The sequence below is a fragment of the Theropithecus gelada genome, chromosome 18, assembly GCF_003255815.1.
Source record: "Theropithecus gelada isolate Dixy chromosome 18, Tgel_1.0, whole genome shotgun sequence".
NCBI lineage: Eukaryota > Metazoa > Chordata > Mammalia > Primates > Cercopithecidae > Theropithecus > Theropithecus gelada.
The window spans coordinates 29217005-29233935 of NC_037686.1; the positions used below are offsets into that span (position 1 = coordinate 29217005).

Genomic DNA, 16931 nt, shown 5'->3' on the forward strand with positions numbered 1-16931 from the left:
ATGGAAAACATTAAGGGGTAATGGAGGCATTTAGCAATGAAATGACTTGATACCTGGAATTTTTGTCAAACTAATTGTGAGTTGAGGTATGCTGAAGCTGGGTAGTGAGTACATGGGCATTTTTTTTTTTTCTTTTTTTGAGACATAGTCTCACTCTGTCTCCCAGGCTGGAGTGCAGTGGTGCAATCTCAGCTCACTGCAAGCTCCGCCTCCTGGGTTCACGCCATTCTCCTGCCTCAGCCTCCCGATTAGCTGGGACTACAGGCACCCACCACCGCGCCCGGCTAATTTTTTTAAGTTTTTAGTAGAGACAGGGTTTCACCGTGTTAGCCAGGATGGTCTCGATCTCCTGACCTCGTGATCCACCCACCTCGGCCTCCCAAAGTGCTGGGATTACAGGCGTGAGCCACCGCGCCCGGCCCTACATGGGGATTCTTTATGCAAGTGTCTCTACTCTTGATTATTATGCTTGAAATAAAAAGTTTCTAATAATAAGCAAAAGGTCTTTTACAAATAGGGGTGCTATGAAGGAACCACACACTGCAGATAGGATAACAGCAAAGGAATATAAGCCATAGAATAGAAGCAGAAATGAACAAGAATTTTGTCTTGGGTTCTCTTAACTAACACTGCAAATCAGGAGTTCTTAACCAGAGCTCTGCTCTCCATACTCTCCTTCAGGGATCCCTGAGCTCTCCATAATCATGTGCAAAGTGATCTAATAGTTTTCAGCAAGTTTTCAAGGATCTCTTTCCCCCAGAGGTTAATAAATTGTATTCTCTCTTAAGTGTGCTATGCATGTATCAGAAACCTGGTGCGCGGTTTTTACATTGAAGGTTTCTTTTACAGAACTGGAATGTTCATCTCTGGTTCCAGTGTTTTCAGCCCCCCTCTCAGTCAGCCATACCCAGAAGACAGCAAAATTGCCTGGCTGGTTTCACAGCCCATCTCTGGTGACAGCTCCCAGGGTGCCTACAGTCTTTAGCCACAACACCTTCAGTGGAGGTAGGGGAGGACTATGTGCCAGAGACAATGGTATGCAGTGGGGAGGTGGACACAAACAGGAGAGGTCTAGGAAGGTCACTTGGGGATCTCCGGGAGGCTTCATGGGGTCTGAAAGAGTAAGAGGGGGTGCTGGGGGTTGAGGTTGTCCTCTTTCAGCTGCAGGTATGCAACAGAAATCACCGTGTTGACTAGTCTGAGGCTCGAAACCTAAAGACACCTCCCCACTCCCCAGAGAATTTCTTAGAAAACACCTTCCATTCTTCTCAGGGCAGAATAATACCCAGTGTGACATCTAGCCCCTGTAAGCTAATTCTTCCAAGAAGTGCAGCTCTCTAGAATGGACAGAGCAGGCTGTCACTTGGACTTGCAGCCCTGTTGAGCAGCAAAGGGGGGTTAGTTTAGGGGACATTCAGGGTCTCCTCAGTCCTTCTCTCTTGGAACCATGTCCACATTTAGGTCAAGACTTGAAGGCCTTCCCTTATTTGCTGATACATGAAGATCTTTCTCTCCAGCCTAATGCATCACAGGCCAGCATCAGAAGCACAGACTTAGCCCCTGGCCCTGAGAAGAGAGATGGGAGGAGAGGATGGAGCATGGGGTCCAGGCACTGCTCTGTAGCTGGGGCTCTGAGCTCTGCTCTCTATACCCTCCTTCAGAGGAGACAGGTGGGGACTGAAGCGACTTCCCCATCTCCCACAGGGGGGCACAGACTGACAGGCAGTCAACGACCCTTGTTTCCGGGGGCTTATCTTCTCTCCTCCAGGCATCTGAAGCCTTGCAGCTTCCCTGCCCCTCATTTGGCAGCCCTCCTGTCTCAGCAGTGGGGAGAGGTGGAGGCCCTGGGAAAAAGTCTGCCTATTCCTAGACCAGACTACGGGGCTGAGGGCAGGAGAAGGGAAGGAGGTGGGAGAGCAAAGATTGAGAAGAAGGTCTGTCCCAGGCCAGGACTGGGTGAAGGCATGCAGCTGCTGTGCAGCTGTCTGGGCTCTCTTCTCCAGACGCCTGCCACCCCTCTCCAAGTCCTGCATAGTGTCCTTCCTCCTTTGGAATGCTCTAATGCTCTTCCTTCCCACCCTGGCATTCAGGGTCTGGAAACCTCTCTGCAGCTCATATCTAAGTGTAGGACAGGCAGCATGCCAGGAAACACCCCAGCAGAGGGCCCCTACTCTTCTTTCTATACCCCTGCCCCCACCAGGACCCTGACTGAGGGCCCAGAATCCTGTTTTCTCCATCCCTGCAAACTGCCAAAGCAGCGGGAGGTGTGAGGCCAAGAGCAAGATGCTTGCTGGTAAATTTGGAGTTGCATCCTCATCCTTCTTCCTTTATTGTGGCCTCTTTCCTCCACTGCCTCCTTCCCTAAGGTGTCACATAACTTCCCCCCAACCCAACACCTGCTCGGCCTTCAGGTCGGGTGGCCTCGGTGACCTCCTTTCTGTTCTGCTTGGACACTGTGGCCACCTCTTCCAGGAACCCAGAAGAATGAATTTGCAATGGGGACTTTCAGAGACACACACCAATCCAGAGAGATTCTTCCTAGAGTGGAACAGGACCTCCTTTTATTGTTCCCATCACCTCCCAGAAAGAGCTTCACATGCTGAAACTCAGAACGAGGGCCTGTGTTGCAGATTCCATAAAGAAGACCAAAGGTACTCCCAGCGGGCAAGCCTTGGGGCTGTGAGGCACAGCTGGCCAGAGTCCGAGAGGCACAGACCAATGAAGAAATCTTTTTTTTAAACTGTGCTTTATTTAGGGCTAAGCTGGAGAAAGCGTCATCCAATAGTTACAGAAGGTTACAAGGAGTTTTAGGGAGTTGAGTGTGAAAAGAGCAGTTGTACTGAACTGCAGCTGTTTTCTTTTTTTTTTTTCTTTTTTTTTTTTCTTTTTTGTTTTTTGTTTTTTTTTTACATCTGGACATCCTAAAAGGAGGAGTCAAGAGAAAAAAAGAAAATGAAAAACAACAACAACAACAAAATTGACAGAAAGAAAGGAAAGGCAGGAGGCCCTAGAGGAACTGGAAATTTGTTCTTCTAAAGGGAAACAATGGTAGGTCTGAGAACCCCCGGCCTCCAGATGACCTGGACATCAATGTGAAGGAATCGAGGCAGAATGCCAAAGCAATCTTCCCAAGGGTGCAAATAAATTATAATAAATATGTTATACTTTAAAATATATGTGTTCTTAAATAATTCAGTGTTTTTCTGATTCTGAGTTTTTTAAGCAATGTCTTTAACTGCTCTAAAGTCATTTACCAAAGATAAATATCGTGCTTTCATTAAATAGTTTTCCTTGTTTTTTTCTCTATCATTACAATTAAAAGTCCTACAAAATATGCAAATTTATTTACAGAAAAACAGAGCCGGCATCATTTAAACATCCCTGTTTTTCAAAATTCCTTGTAAACAGTTTCAGAAATTCTTCAAAGATTGTTTATTTTTCTCTCTCTTTTTTAAGGTTTTGTGTGTGTGTGTGTTGTCTAGTCGTTTTAAGATGAAAGTTCCCAGTTCTCCCTTGCCCGGAAAGTCTCTGGAGCAAGCGTGGAAGGCGAGTGAAGCGGAAGGTGAGTGAAGCGCGCGCAGCTCCCGGAGGGAAGCAAGAGGCGAGGACGACGGCGGCGGCGACGACCCGGGCAACGCGACCGTTCCCGGCCGATGGCGTGGCCTCCACCGGCGACAGGCAGCCAGGCGCCCGCAGGTGTGGGGCAAGTTCGGCCTGGCCCTTGGGGACAACGGCGTCCGACAGCACTCGCGGGGAGAAGGGGTTGATGCTCTGTCTAAACTCTACAAAAGTACAGTCCTACAACATCTGGGATTTTAGCAGTAATGCTAACTTCTATAGGTTTTTTTTTTCTTTTTTTTTTATTTTTTATTTTTTGCTTTCCTCTAATTTTTCTTCTATTATATAGGTATTTTAAACTTTTCCTTTTTAAAATTCTGTACAACTATTAGGATTTTAAGAGGGGGAAGAGTTAGAAGCATTTACAGACTTTTCACAACAATGACCTTGCTTGGTAAGTCCCGTTTGTCCCCTCTTTGTTTTCTCACACTCCACGGTTAATGAGTTTTAAGATTTGTGTTGCTTTCCCCAAATATCCACCAATTTGTTCATCTTAACAGCTCCATCCAGACATAGAATACAGAAAACCATAGGAAAGTGTCATAGACTTGGATGAGGGTCATCAAAGCGCCTCTCAAAGTATCAAAGAACTATTATCTTGCTGTTTTAAAAGCACTGAAGCGTTATATTTCCTTTTTTTGTTGTTTTTTTGTTGTTTTTTGTTTTTTTTTTAATTTTTTATTACATTTTTTCATAGAATCGCTCTAAGCTGTTTCAAGAACAGCCATGAGGCAGGAAGGAGGGGGTCCTCCATTCCCCCTCTATTTGACATAGAGCTACACATCTGCAATAAAAAGTTTGGTCCTTTGGTCCCTAAATAGCTAAAGGAATGACAGATAGAGATGCTCAGTGGCGGCCTCCCAGCCGCCCCCTGGGGACCAGGCCCCACACACCACTTGCCCCAGCCTGCCTCAGGCGCCCATGGGCTGGAAAAGCCCCGGGATCGGTAAGCAGCGTCTCCTCCCAGTTCCCAGCCCTTCAGCCTCCCCGTCTGGTCTCGTGATATTTTGTTTTAAAGTTGCCTTTTGTGTGTGTGTTTTTTTCTCATTTTTCTTCATCTTCTTCTTATGTCATATATATATTTTCCCCCAAACACGTGCCCTCTGAACTCCATAGACGCTATACTTTCCTTGAAGAAATGTTACAGTCACACAGACAGTGTCTGGAGTCTTCAGCTTCATTGATATTGGCTGATATGTCAAAGGTGTCATCCAACAGTTCTCATTTATAAATATATATAGAGAGAGGTTTGTTTTTTAATGTAGCCCGTTCAGCATCCTGCCCTAAAATGAAGAAAATCAGGGCTGATTAAGCCAAGAGGGAAAACACAAACAGCATCCAAACACCAATAGGAACCTGCCTCAGGGGTTAGGATGGGAGCTCTAGGGGATGGTGGGAGGGAAGGAAGAGAGACCAGTATGAGAATTAGTCATGATCATGATACATTAAAAAGAAATATACTCTTCTATTCAGAGTAGAAACCACTGGGAAGTCTAGTGGTGATGGTTGTAGCTGAGGTTTCGTTGTTGGGAGAAGGTTCTTGATTTGGGTTACTTTAGCATTCTGGATTGGGGGTAGCTACATCTAAGGGGAGAATTTGGGACTGTGGGATATGAATTCATAATTAAACTTGTCTCTGAGAGATCTAGCCCAGATACAATATGTATACAGAAGCCTAGCAAACAAGATAGCAAAAATCTAGCAGCCCAGCCCACTCCTCCCAGCTCAAGGGAAAGAAGGAAGACACATCCGTGACTCAAATTTTGTAGAATCCTTGCCCAGCTTCCAGCCAACCACTTCTTTCCCGGGGTCAGTAACTATTTGCGAGGCTGTGTATATATATGTATATCTGGATATATGTGTAGAATATATTCACCTGCACATATGTGGATATACATGGATATGTGTGTATGTATATGCATATATACACACATACACACACATAATACTTTTCTCATACATGCCAGGGAATTTAGAGGAAATTCAGAACTTCAAGGGAGTGGATGGGAAAACCTAAAAAAAGGTCAGAAGAGATTTAATTATCAAACTTAAATAAATTAACTCAGACAGTGTTTGATTTTGTTTTGAATGGTGGCTTTTTGGTGTTTTGTTTTGCTTTAAAAAAAATCATGATCTGACTAGAATCAGAAGGCGAATGCTTAATCATTGTGAATTAACAAATGAGACTCATCTCCATTCTAGCAAGCAGCTTCCACTTATACATGGGGGTGACTGGTTACATCAAGAAAGTTAGAACTGCAAAGCCCCCACTTGAGGGGACAACGTCATGCGTATATCAATCCATGCTGGCAGGTTTTTCACACTGTTGATTCAACAAACAGCAAACCGTACACAGCAGTCTAAACAATTACAACACCAAATAAAATAATAATAAAATTAAAAAACACTTGTCAAGGACCCTTTTTCAGTTGTAAACAAAAAGGTGCATTTTGCTTTTGTTAGTACTGTTTCTTCCAAACCAACCAAAAAAACCCTCCCGAGCCCCCAGTCCCCAGCCTCCCCTCCCCACATTTAATTTAGCAGAAGTGGTTACAATACAAACCTTACAATTGTTACCGGGCTCTCTTGCAGAGGCCTCTGGCTTTGTACTCTAGTTTTTTGGTTTAGAATTTTGTTTTTATCATTCTGTTACTGTAGATATTTTGTTTTTGTTTTTTGGTTTTGGTTTTTTTTTTTTCCCTTTGAAGTGAGATTGAAAATAGCCTAACTGGAAAGACCAGACCTAGGATAGTGTCAATTGAAAAAGGCCCCCAAATTTCTAGAAAAAAATAAAATCACAATATTTTCAAGTGCAAGTAAATCAACCACGCATAGATATTTTTAAGATGTTTTCCTTATTTTTAAGAAAAAAATAATGGTTTGCACAGGTAAATGATCCCATGTTTGATAATTCAGGAATTCATCTTTATTTTGACTATTTTTTGTTCTTTTGTTTTGTTTTTTTCTCTATGTGACATCTAGAGAAGCATAAAAAAACGCTGAACAAGAAAAACCAAACAACAGAAAGTAAAACCACTGCAAGCACCAAGAACAAAACGAAAATGAGCACAGCAAAAAAGATTGTGGCAGCACAAAAGTCAAGAAAATGCACGTGTGATCATGACTGGCCAATCATCAACTGATACAACATCCAAGAAAAACGCTCCAATCACAGCACCTCCACGAAACTTGACGGCAATTGTCATGCAACCGATTCTTAGCCTTGTTACATGACGCCATCATGTCACACTGTGAACTTTGAGTTGATTTGAACTTACGGATGGGGGACTTTTCTCCACTCTCATGTGATTACGTGAACTTTATTCCTAGCTCAGCGCGAGACTGTGGTGGATTTGACTGGCCCTGGTTGGGTTGTTGGAATTTGATTGAATGACAAAAGAAGAAAAGATTTATATATATATTTATATATGTAGAGAGAGAGAGAGAGAGGACAAGAGAGTGTGGGTGGGGGAAGGAAGAGGTGGGGCAGGGCAGGTGGGGTTGGGGAGTGTGGGAGGGCAGGGAGGGCTGGGATTCAGGTGAAGGAGGGCAAGGAAGAAGTTAAAACAAAATTAAAAAGAAAATATATTTATACAGCACCAGACCACAGCATCAATCTAGAAGCTCTGATGAGAGAACAGCAGTCAAATCATAAGAGAACTGAAAAGAACTCAAAGGATGGAGTAAGCCAGCAGACAAACATGGGCACATCAACACACACACACGCACACACACACACGCACACACATACACACATACACACACACGGTTGTTTATGCAGACACATGATACACTGTGAACAGAAGCAGAACCTCACACAGGGCCACTAAGGGCATCCATCATGCGTTGGGGAGGGGGGCATGGGCGGTTTGGCAAGGGGGCCAGAAAAAAATAAAACAGCCCCTCAAACCACCTTGGCCGGCAAGCAATCTCAGGGAGCAGGCGCTCTGGTTTTCATCACCCTTGATTCTTTCTCTCCCCTAGGGGTGGCGCTCCCCCCCGTCCTCAGCTTTCTGTGACTGCAGCCTGTGGGCCAGCAGGGGATGTCTGTCAGGGTGGCCCTGGTCAGCTGGGTAGGTCAGAGGCTTGCTACAGTAACTGCTGTGTCCACGGGGTCCATCTACAAAATGCTTTGCTGCCGTAGTACCACCCAGGCTGGCAGCAGCTCGGCCCTCCCACCCTGTGGACCCACCCTGGCCACCATCCTAGAGAAGGCTACAAGGGCACCCACTGTGGAGGTTATGGCCCGCCCCCGCTTCAGCTCCACCTCAAACTACTTTCCTCAGAACCTGAGCAGGGTTCATTTTGAGATTTGGGGTAAAATTCATCAATGTTCTTGGAATTCTAGAAACATGCCTTGGCACTACTAAGTTCATCTTGCAATTGCCTTCCCCTCTTTCTTTGCTCACACTCTTTGCCTTGCTCCCAAGTGGCCTGTGTAGACAAACTGAGGCTGCATCTAGGCACATGAAGCCCTTCAAAGGTTCTGCAGCCCTGACCCATAAAAGGGCCACATGGGGGGGCTGGAGGATGCCTTGCAGGGGGCCACGTGCAAGGCTGGAGGGTCCCCTGCAGGGGGCACAGAGGTGAGCGCCTCCAGTCTCTGCTGCTCCCACTCTTGCTCTGCTGACTTCCCCTGCTCCCCACACCATCCTCTTTCCCCACCCCCTCACCCCACACCCCTCCATGAACAGCTTTCCAGCCTGGCCCACTGCAAGGCCCCAACCTTCTGCTTTCTTTCCTGGTGGAGCCCTAAGTGGTTGAGAATGAGCTTTCTTCCCTATCGGGAATCATCAGATGATTCAACTTTCAGTTGACTTCTCCACTCCCTCACCACTTCATAGTCCTCTGCCACACCTGGGATTTGGGGTCCCTAGCTCCACGCCTTCCCATAGTTATCTTGAGCTTGCACTGGATGCCCTGCTCCCCTGTGGCACTCAGGCCTGGGCCAAGGCCTGTGCGCCAGGTTGATCTGCAGGCTTTCAAGGCCACAGGCTTCTACATACAGCAGACTAAATCACTCTCACCTTTATGATTTCCTTCAGGGAGGGAGGAAGGGAGGCCTGGGATCTTAAAATGTCACTGTGGATGAGGGGCAAAGTAGCCGAGCCCAAGCCTGGCCTCCAGCTCAACCTTCACAGACGCACCCCAGACCCCTCCTCTGCAGACCCAAGCCTGCCTGCCCACGAGGGCTGGGTTCTTTGTTCTTCCAGCATTGGATCTCCTTCCCCCAGATCAGGGACCGTCCCATGCCCACCAAGTCCTGAAATGCCACTTCCAACTCCTCCCAAAAGCCCTTAGACCCAGCCAGGATGGCCAATGGGCAGGTCCCATTGGCATGGGAGAAGAGGCCTAAGGAACTAAGGAGGGTATTGCCATCAGATGGGAGCTGTGGCAACTGCAACTCAAGGACTCCCTGGGACTCTCCTCTTTCCCCCTCCATTCCAGCCCTGAGCCCCTCATGGGCATTCACTCCTTCCCACTCTGCCTACTCTTCTCCCAGTTTTAGAGTACAGCTGCCTGTCAGGGCCAGGCACTGTCCTGTGTACTGCAACACAAACCTGAATAGCACACAGCCCCTGTCCCTAAAGCTCAATCTAGGAAACTTCCTCACACACACCCTCATCTCTCACACATGCATGGCCCTAGACACATAATACACCCTCACACTCAGTCCCTGAGGAGCCCCCAAGACTCCACAGGCTCAGGCTCAGCTGGCTACTCTCTTCATTAGGATGCATCTCCTCTTCTGCCTATAGGGTGACCCCTTCCCGGCCACTCACAGAGGCTCACAGCCCTAGATGTGGCAATGGGATCACTGACCAGCATGGTGAAGCCCAACTCACCAAGCTGGGTGAGGAAATTATGGCAAGGCTGAACCAATTCAGGTCTCAGGTCCTAAAATGAGCTGGACTCAAGCAAAGGAGGGCCAGGCCCAAAGCCACAGCCCGGCCCTATATAGGTCAGACTCAAGCCTGGACCCGACCCTCCCCAAAAGCATACTCCAACCCAGAGTCACAGGACTCACTGAGGTCAGGACAAGACACTTGGTGCACTCTCCAGCCATAGAACTGGAGTGCTAGGAGTCTGAGAATCTGGCCTGCTGCTGGGGCCCAGTGTATCTGGTAAGCAGTGGCATAACAAGGGGCTCAGAGGCCAATCTCTGAGCTGGGCGGGGCCAGGCTGGGTGTGTTCTGCCCGCTGGCTGTGGACCTGGCCACAGGCATGTTTTTGCCTACTCTTCCTGCCTTTGCTTCCTTCCTTTTTTAGTTTCCTGGCAAAGATTGCTTAGAGAAACTCCCCTCTTAGCACAAGACAACAAACCCAAGCCGCCAGACGGGTAGGGCAGTGGGGAAGCAGAAAACCAGCTAGGAAGGAGAGTCACTGACTCCAACCCTGATCCCACCCCACCCAGGACCTTGCTTCATGGAACCAAAGCCCAACTGTACTCCCCACAGCTGCCCTGCCTGGGCCCCTCTCCCTCCCCCAGGTCTGCCCCACTCCCTTCTGACTTGGCCTTAGAAAACCTGCACCACCATGGGGCAGCTGCCCTAGCCCTGAGGTCCCCCTTCCACCTCCCACTTTGCTCCCAGCTATGGCTGGTCCCTCAGCCCCTGCTCAGGCTTCCTGCCCTTCTGAGCAACCCTGGGGCTGCAGCTCAGGACTCAGCACGAATGAATACCCTTTACTGGCCTGTGATAAGCAGGCAGTATTTGAGCTGCTGTTTTGTGCCTTTTCCTCCCTCGCTGGCAGTCCAAGGGCAGCTACTTCTCACTGCAGTCCCCAAGGCTGCCTTTAGAAGCTCCCTATCTCTTCTTAGCACCCTCCTTCTATTAGAACTTCCAACAGTCTTGGGCTGGGAAGCCTGACAGCACCATTTGCTAAAATGCTGTCTAAATGAAAATTAAATGTCAACTTTACTGTAGGAGTTCTGTCACATCGTAGTTTTTTTACAGGACTGCTTAGTAGAAAGGAGGTGGTTAGATGGCTGACCCCAGAAAAGTGACGTGTCATACGTGCTCCCTCAGGACATTCAGGATACTCTGGGGTGATGGGTTGGGGTGAGGGTAGGGTGGGGCTTCTCATCCTCACTCGAAGGGAGGTAGGCTCCCTGGCTTCAAAGCTTGGCTCTGCGACTCACTAGCTGATGGGCAAGCTACTTAATCTCTCTGTTCCCCATACGTGAAATGGAAATACTAACACTACCTACCTTATAGGTAGTTGTAGCTATGTAGTCACATCTCCTAGTTGTTACCTCTCAGCAGTGCCTGGTGCGTGGTAAGCACTGTGTGAAGGTCTAGGGTTCTAATCTTTCTGCCCTTTGCATGCCCTGGTGGAAGAACCCACTCTGTGTTTTAAACCACTCCTCCCAAGCCCCATCCCCAACTCTGAATGCCAGCTGGTTCAACCCTGTGGGCACTTCTGACTTTATATCCCAAACAATAAACCTGCCTTCTCACTCCTTCATCTGGGAATTCCTCTAACCTGGAGGTTTTACCCTGGCTTGAGCCAAGGAGCCTAAGACAAGCGACTTTCAGGGGTGCCCCTTGGAATCTCAGGGCATGACCCGGCCTGATTCATATCCCCCTACCCCCAAATCCTCTAGTTGACTCTAACACCTTAGTTTCATTAATGAGAAAAAAGAAGCCCAAAGAGGACAAGCACCCTAACCCAGGTCACACCTTAATGGCAGAGCTATGCTGATTTAAGAAAAAGTGTTCTACATACAGAAAAAGCAGCTTTCTTGAAACCGTCCCTCCATTCTTATGGAAATGCCCCCATCTGCAGGCTGCCTTCTGGTGTCCCTGTGTGCACAGAGCCAGAAGCTCCTTGAGGGCAGGGATGGTGACTCATTCATCCTTGCATCCCCAGCACTGAGCCCAGTGCCTGGCACAATAAGGTGCCCCAACTCTGAATAACATGTGTGTTTGCATCTGGACACAAGCCAGAAATGGGCAAGGATGGGAAACCAGGAGGCAGGAAAGACTGGTTTTGCTTTTCCAGGATTGCAGAGTGGCGGCACAAGCACTCCCCCAGAGAGAAGGCCCCTGCTCTCAGAGGGTGAAAGTTGCTACTTCTGGGCCGAGGAAGGGTGTTCTGCTGGTGTCCGTACCCCAGCACTGGGTGGAAGATTTGAGGGGAGACTGAGAAGCTGGAGACCTCCCTCCCAAACTCTGGACTCTGAAACTCAGCTTAAATGTGTAATTCTCACATGCCTGATCTTTCTCCCAATCTCTCTGTTCTTCCAGTGACTTGGGCCAAAAGCCTGGGACTCATCCTTGGCTCCTCTTTCAAAATACATCTAGAAATTAATTCCTTCACATCTCATCAACTGCTGTGATGCTGGACTGAGTGGTCAGTGCAGTAGATCTATGCTTTGGCCCCCTACAAGCTATTATCAACATAACAGCCAGGGTGACCCCACTGAAATTCAAGTTACCCGTCACTCTTCTGTTCAGAACTCTCCAATGCTCTCTCCATCTCCCAATTCAGAGAAGAGACCAAAGTCCACATAGTGACCTTCAAGGCCCCACACCAGGTGGCCCTCCTCACTCTCTCAGCAACCCAGTCTCCTGCTGTTCCTACCCCACTTTGCAGCCCCACCTTGCAGCCTCCATGCTGACTGTTCCCTCAGAGGCAGGGGCATGGCTGCTCCCCTCACCTTCTATGCTCCAATTCACTTCCTCAATGAGGTCTACACTGTCCATGTGGTTTAATTGTAGCCAACAATCTTGACATACTAGATCATATTCTTTGATCACATGTCATTGTTTATTGTCTGTCTCCACCTTCTCAGTCTGGCTCACTGCTGAATCCCAAGTACCTAACACAATAGCTGGCACACAATACTGCTGAATAAATGGAGGAACATGGGCGGGGAGGGGCGGTCAGAGGGCAGCAGGGTGCTGAGCTGGAATGGCCTGAAGGGAGCCTTCACCTCTGCTCTGTGAAGAAGCCGAGGCTGCAAGAGCCACAGCAATGGGGGTAACCAGACTGAAGGTTGACTTTTGATGTCCTGGGGTATCTCCCCCCATTCTTTCTACCTGGGGTATCTCCCCCCATTCTTTCTGCAAGAAGCACTTTGCTCAGGGGAACACTTGGGCTGGAAGAGGCGTGGCTGACTGCATCTTCAGCTCCTAGGCAGGACCCAGCCCAGCAGAAAAGGTAACAACTACCACTCATCAAGACCCATGTGGGGCAGGCAGGCCCGGGATCTCAGTGCTGTACCATCACCTTCCTCAGCTGTTGTCCCATCCTGCTTTGTTTCTCAGTCAAGTTCCCTTTGAAAGATCCTGTCCTTCCTCTCTTCACTGAGCTATGGGGAAAGGGAGGGGTGCAGGGGTCAAGTGTCTAAAGACTATCAGCCCTCCTGGAAGAACTGGGGAGGAGAGAGCTGGGGGTCAGGGAGCAGGCCCCGCGGGCGGCTGCAGCTCTCCTGGGTAGAGCCTGTTCTGCCCCCAACCTCTCTCAGCCTGAGCTTGCCACCTGTTCACCCCAGGGTTCTCTGGCCAACAGGACTGCCAATGTAGACCCGGAGGCGCAGGCCCAGGCCTCGCCTCACCCGCCCGGAGTGGCTCCCTCACTCCTGCCCCTGGTGGCCCTGCCACAGGGAGATGGCCAGGCCCATTTCTGCCGGGGTGACGGCAGCTCTGCGCCTGGCCCGAGGCGCAGGGCGAGGAGCAGGTTGAGCCGGGCGCAGCGGGTCCAAGGCACCAGTGAGGGTCCGGCCCACGGAGGCCGGAGAAGGCGGCGGGTCCGTGTGGTTCCCTCCCAACCCCCGTCCCCGCGCCCCGGCCGCCCCCGGTTACCTGTGCGAGTCCTGGTCTCCCCCGGGGGACGCTCCCGCTGGCGCTCAGTACGGGCGATTGGCGTCTTTGGGCCGCTTCAGCTGCACCTTGAGCCTCTTCATGCCGATCTGGAAGCCGTTCATGGCCTGGATGGCAGTCTGCGCGCTGGCCGGGTTGTCGAAGCTCACGAAGCCTGGCGAGACACGAGGGACGAGGGCCTGGGTTTCCACGGGGCCGCCCGGGGCGCTGCCGGCGGGGAGGGGTGGGGGGACAGGGGGGCGGGGCGGGGCGGGCCTGAGGCTCCTCCCCTCGGTCCCCGCCCCCGGCCCCGCCCCGGTGCCCGCCCCCCTCCAGCCCGCGCACGCGTGCGAGGCTCCTCCCCGGGCAGGCGCTGGCGGGGCCCCGGCTCGCTGACCTGCGCCTCGTCTCTGGCCGCGCCACTCGCCCGGCGCCCGCTCCCCAGGTGGGGCCCGCGGCCGGGCGGCGCTCGAAGAGGCGCCCGCCCCCCACCCCCGCCGGCCCCGGCACCTCAGCCCTCGCCTTAGCGGGAGAGGGCGGACACACCTGCGGGTGGAGGAGTTTATTGGACACTGTCCTCCCTGACAGGAGGGGGCCTGGCAGCGCGCGGGCACAGGGTGCCGGCCTGGGGAGAGAGACGAGTGCGAGGGGCCGGGAGGGAGGCGCCGCCGAGAAACTTCACCGCCGGCCCGGCCGCCCCCCTCGCCAGCGCAGGTGCCCGGCCGTCGGGGGAGGCCCAGAGGCTGCGCTCTCGCAGCCCCTCCGCCCCCACTCCCGGCTCTGCCCGCCCCGCCAGGCTCCGGGTGGGCCCTAGGCGTCACCTCGCCCAGGGCGCCGTCTGCACCTCTCTTCTCCACGCCCTGTGCTGTGCACTAAGCACGCACCAGCTGACATGTCCGCAACAAGTAACAAGACCATCAGTGCAAATCAGGCCACAGGCCTCCATGCAGAAGCGCTTCCCACGCGTTCGCTCCTGTGCCCACATGGGATGCAGAATCTTGCGGCTCCCAGGCCCAACCGCGCAGGTCCCAGATGGGCACGGGTCATGTTCCCAAAAGGTCAGAAGTCACCTTTGGGGAACTCGGAATGCATCTCCTTATACAGACAACATTTGACATCAGCATTTCCCAAACTGGCCCTAATAGGTGCTCCTCGAGAAAGGTCTTGTGTGGTCAGGAGATTTGTAGCCAGGCCCACTGGGCCAGTCCAGCATATCAACAAATAACGTCCCCTCCCTCACCGAGATGTAGTAAATTAACTTTTATAGTTTTGTTTAATCTAAGATTTCCTTGAATTTATTCGACTTTAGAGGCCTTTTCTCCTGTAAAAAGGACTTAGATCCTGCAAAATATATGAAAGCTTGGCGAGATACTGAGGCCTTCCCATGAACGTGCCCGTTGTGTACTGGTCCCCAAATGGCCATTAGGTATAAGACAGATGCACAGCCACCCCGGAGTGAAGTAGAAGCCGTCTTCTCAGTTAACTGTTCGTGGTACCTCGGGGCTGCCTTGGGACTTCTCTCCAAGAAAGAGAGCCCTTCCTCACTTTCCCTACCTGGTGGCTCTTTTTCCCTCTTTCCCTCTGCCCCAGATGCTGCCTCCATCGTCTCTTACTTTCTCTCCTCTCCTTCCTGCCTTGCTCAAGTTTGCTCTGCAGCCGAACAAGCACAACAATTGGTCAGCTGGGCCCAGAGCAACAAAACCAACCTCTGTATAAATATAGATACCAGAATAAATAGGGAGAATTTCAGCTGATCCATAGTCGGAGATTCGCCTCCAGCCATGTTCCCACCAGCTCCCCCTCAGCCCCTCCTGGCCTGTCCCCACCTCCACTAGCATGTATGTCTAATCCCTAAAGTCAAGTCCTCAGTAAACCAGAGCAGTTTTCAAATATGTGAATTGTGTGTTGATACTGCTTTCCCCAGAATAAGGAAGGTGGCTGGACAAAAGCTGTCCCTGCCAGGACAAGGTAGCCTGACTATGGGGGACATGCTGCCCCTCATTCCTCTTATCATCCACCTCAGCTCAAAGAAGGGAGGGGAAAGAAGATAAAAAGGGCTGGAGGAGCTGTCTAGGGCACAGGTGTAGAGGCAGGCAGAACCACTGTGTGCGGGGAGCAGAGAGGAAGTTCTGGAGGAGGGCAGAAGCCCAGCCTTCCGGGAAGAGTTCAGAGCTCCCCAGAAGCCCAAGAGTTGAGGAGGAGTCCAGGGTCCAGGGAACTTTTCTTCCCTTGAACTGTTATTAACTGGCTAGCAGTCAGAGCAGGGTCTCTCCCCTGCAGACTGGAGGCCCCTGTGGCAGGGCTCTGGGCACTGTCACCCAAGTTCATGCTTCTAGGACCATCTTCCTGCTTCCAGAGCTACCTCTCCTGCCCTCTTCCTACCCTCAGAAGGTTTCTTCTCCCAGGCCCTGTGGGAAGACCCGCAGGTAGAATCCCCCCATGGTATCCCCCCAGCCCTCCTTCCGACATAGGAACTTTTCTGCTTGACATGCCCTCATGAAGGTCTCTGGAAGATTCTGCTCATAAATTTACATGTATGCTTATAAAGAGTGAATGTGGCCTTTGAGGAGTTCTCTTTAACATAGCGCCACTTTCACAGCAAAAATAGCACTTTAAGAACAAAGGGGACCTAGCACTTTCTGAGAGTCTGCCCTGGGTAAGCTCCCTAACAGCATCCCTGGGGCAATGATTCAAATCCCCTTTTTACAGAGGAAGCCAGTGAGGCTCACAGGGCTAAATGACTTGCCCATGAGGGAATGCTGAAGTTAGGTCTCACTTTATTTTATTTTTGTTTATGTATTTATTTTGTTATTTATTTTTGAGACGGAGTATTGCTGTGTCGCTAGGTTGGAGTGCAGTGGTGTGATCTCGGCTCACTGTAACCTCCCTTCCTGAGTTCAAGCAATTCTCCTGCCTCCACCTCCCGAGTAGGTGGGACTTCAGGCACCCGTCATCATGCCCAGCTAATTTTTGTATTTTTAGTAGAGATGGAGTTTCACCATGTTGGCCAGGCTGGTTTCGAACTCCTGTCCTCAAGTGATCTGCCCGCCTCGGCCTCCCAAAGTGCTGGTATTATAGGCATGAGCCACTGCACCCAGCCTAAGTCTCACTTTAAAGGCCTCTGTGATATTGGCAGAAAGCTCAGCTGCCTGGTGAGAGAGAGAACCCAAGTGGCTTAACCAGGAACAGCTGGGCTGGACCAGCAGCTCAGGAGTCTGTCCTTTTTTCAGGGCTGGTATGCTTGACATCAGAAATTTGTTCAAGAGAGGAGAGCTAGATTAGAGGTATACAAGGAATGTTTCTTTAAAAAGCAGGAAGAAAAAAATGTAGTCCTGGCTAATTTAAGTGGGCTAACAGCTTGAAGAGGATAGTGCTTAGAGTAGACTGCGAGGAAATGCCTTTGGAAAGCCGGGCTGCACCCACACCCGGGACAGTGCAAATGAGCCAAGTCTGGCTATGGCTGGAGACTAAACCTGTTCCAGCAGAGGCGCCCAGAGCTTCCTGGGA

At 50.6% G+C, this 16931-nt stretch overlaps 1 protein-coding gene across 50 annotated transcripts in view; it reads right to left on the bottom strand.

Moving 5' to 3' along the window:
* Positions 1 to 2729: 2729 nt before the first annotated feature.
* Positions 2730 to 16931, bottom strand: part of CELF4 (CUGBP Elav-like family member 4) — a 320089-nt gene continuing 305887 nt past the window's right edge. For 31 of the 50 annotated variants that reach the window (XM_025365313.1, XM_025365312.1, XM_025365311.1 and 28 more), the window contains 2 exons: positions 13428 to 13599; positions 2730 to 4901 (listed from right to left, as the gene is read on the bottom strand). In XM_025365313.1, coding sequence (XP_025221098.1) covers positions 13472 to 13599 — 128 coding nt within the window. In that variant the 3' untranslated portion in view covers positions 2730 to 4901; positions 13428 to 13471. Of the gene's footprint in view, positions 4902 to 6896; positions 6982 to 13427; positions 13600 to 13970; positions 14050 to 16931 lie in introns of those variants that run through there. The other 19 variants (XM_025365292.1, XM_025365289.1, XM_025365296.1 and 16 more) reach the window with 4 other exon arrangements.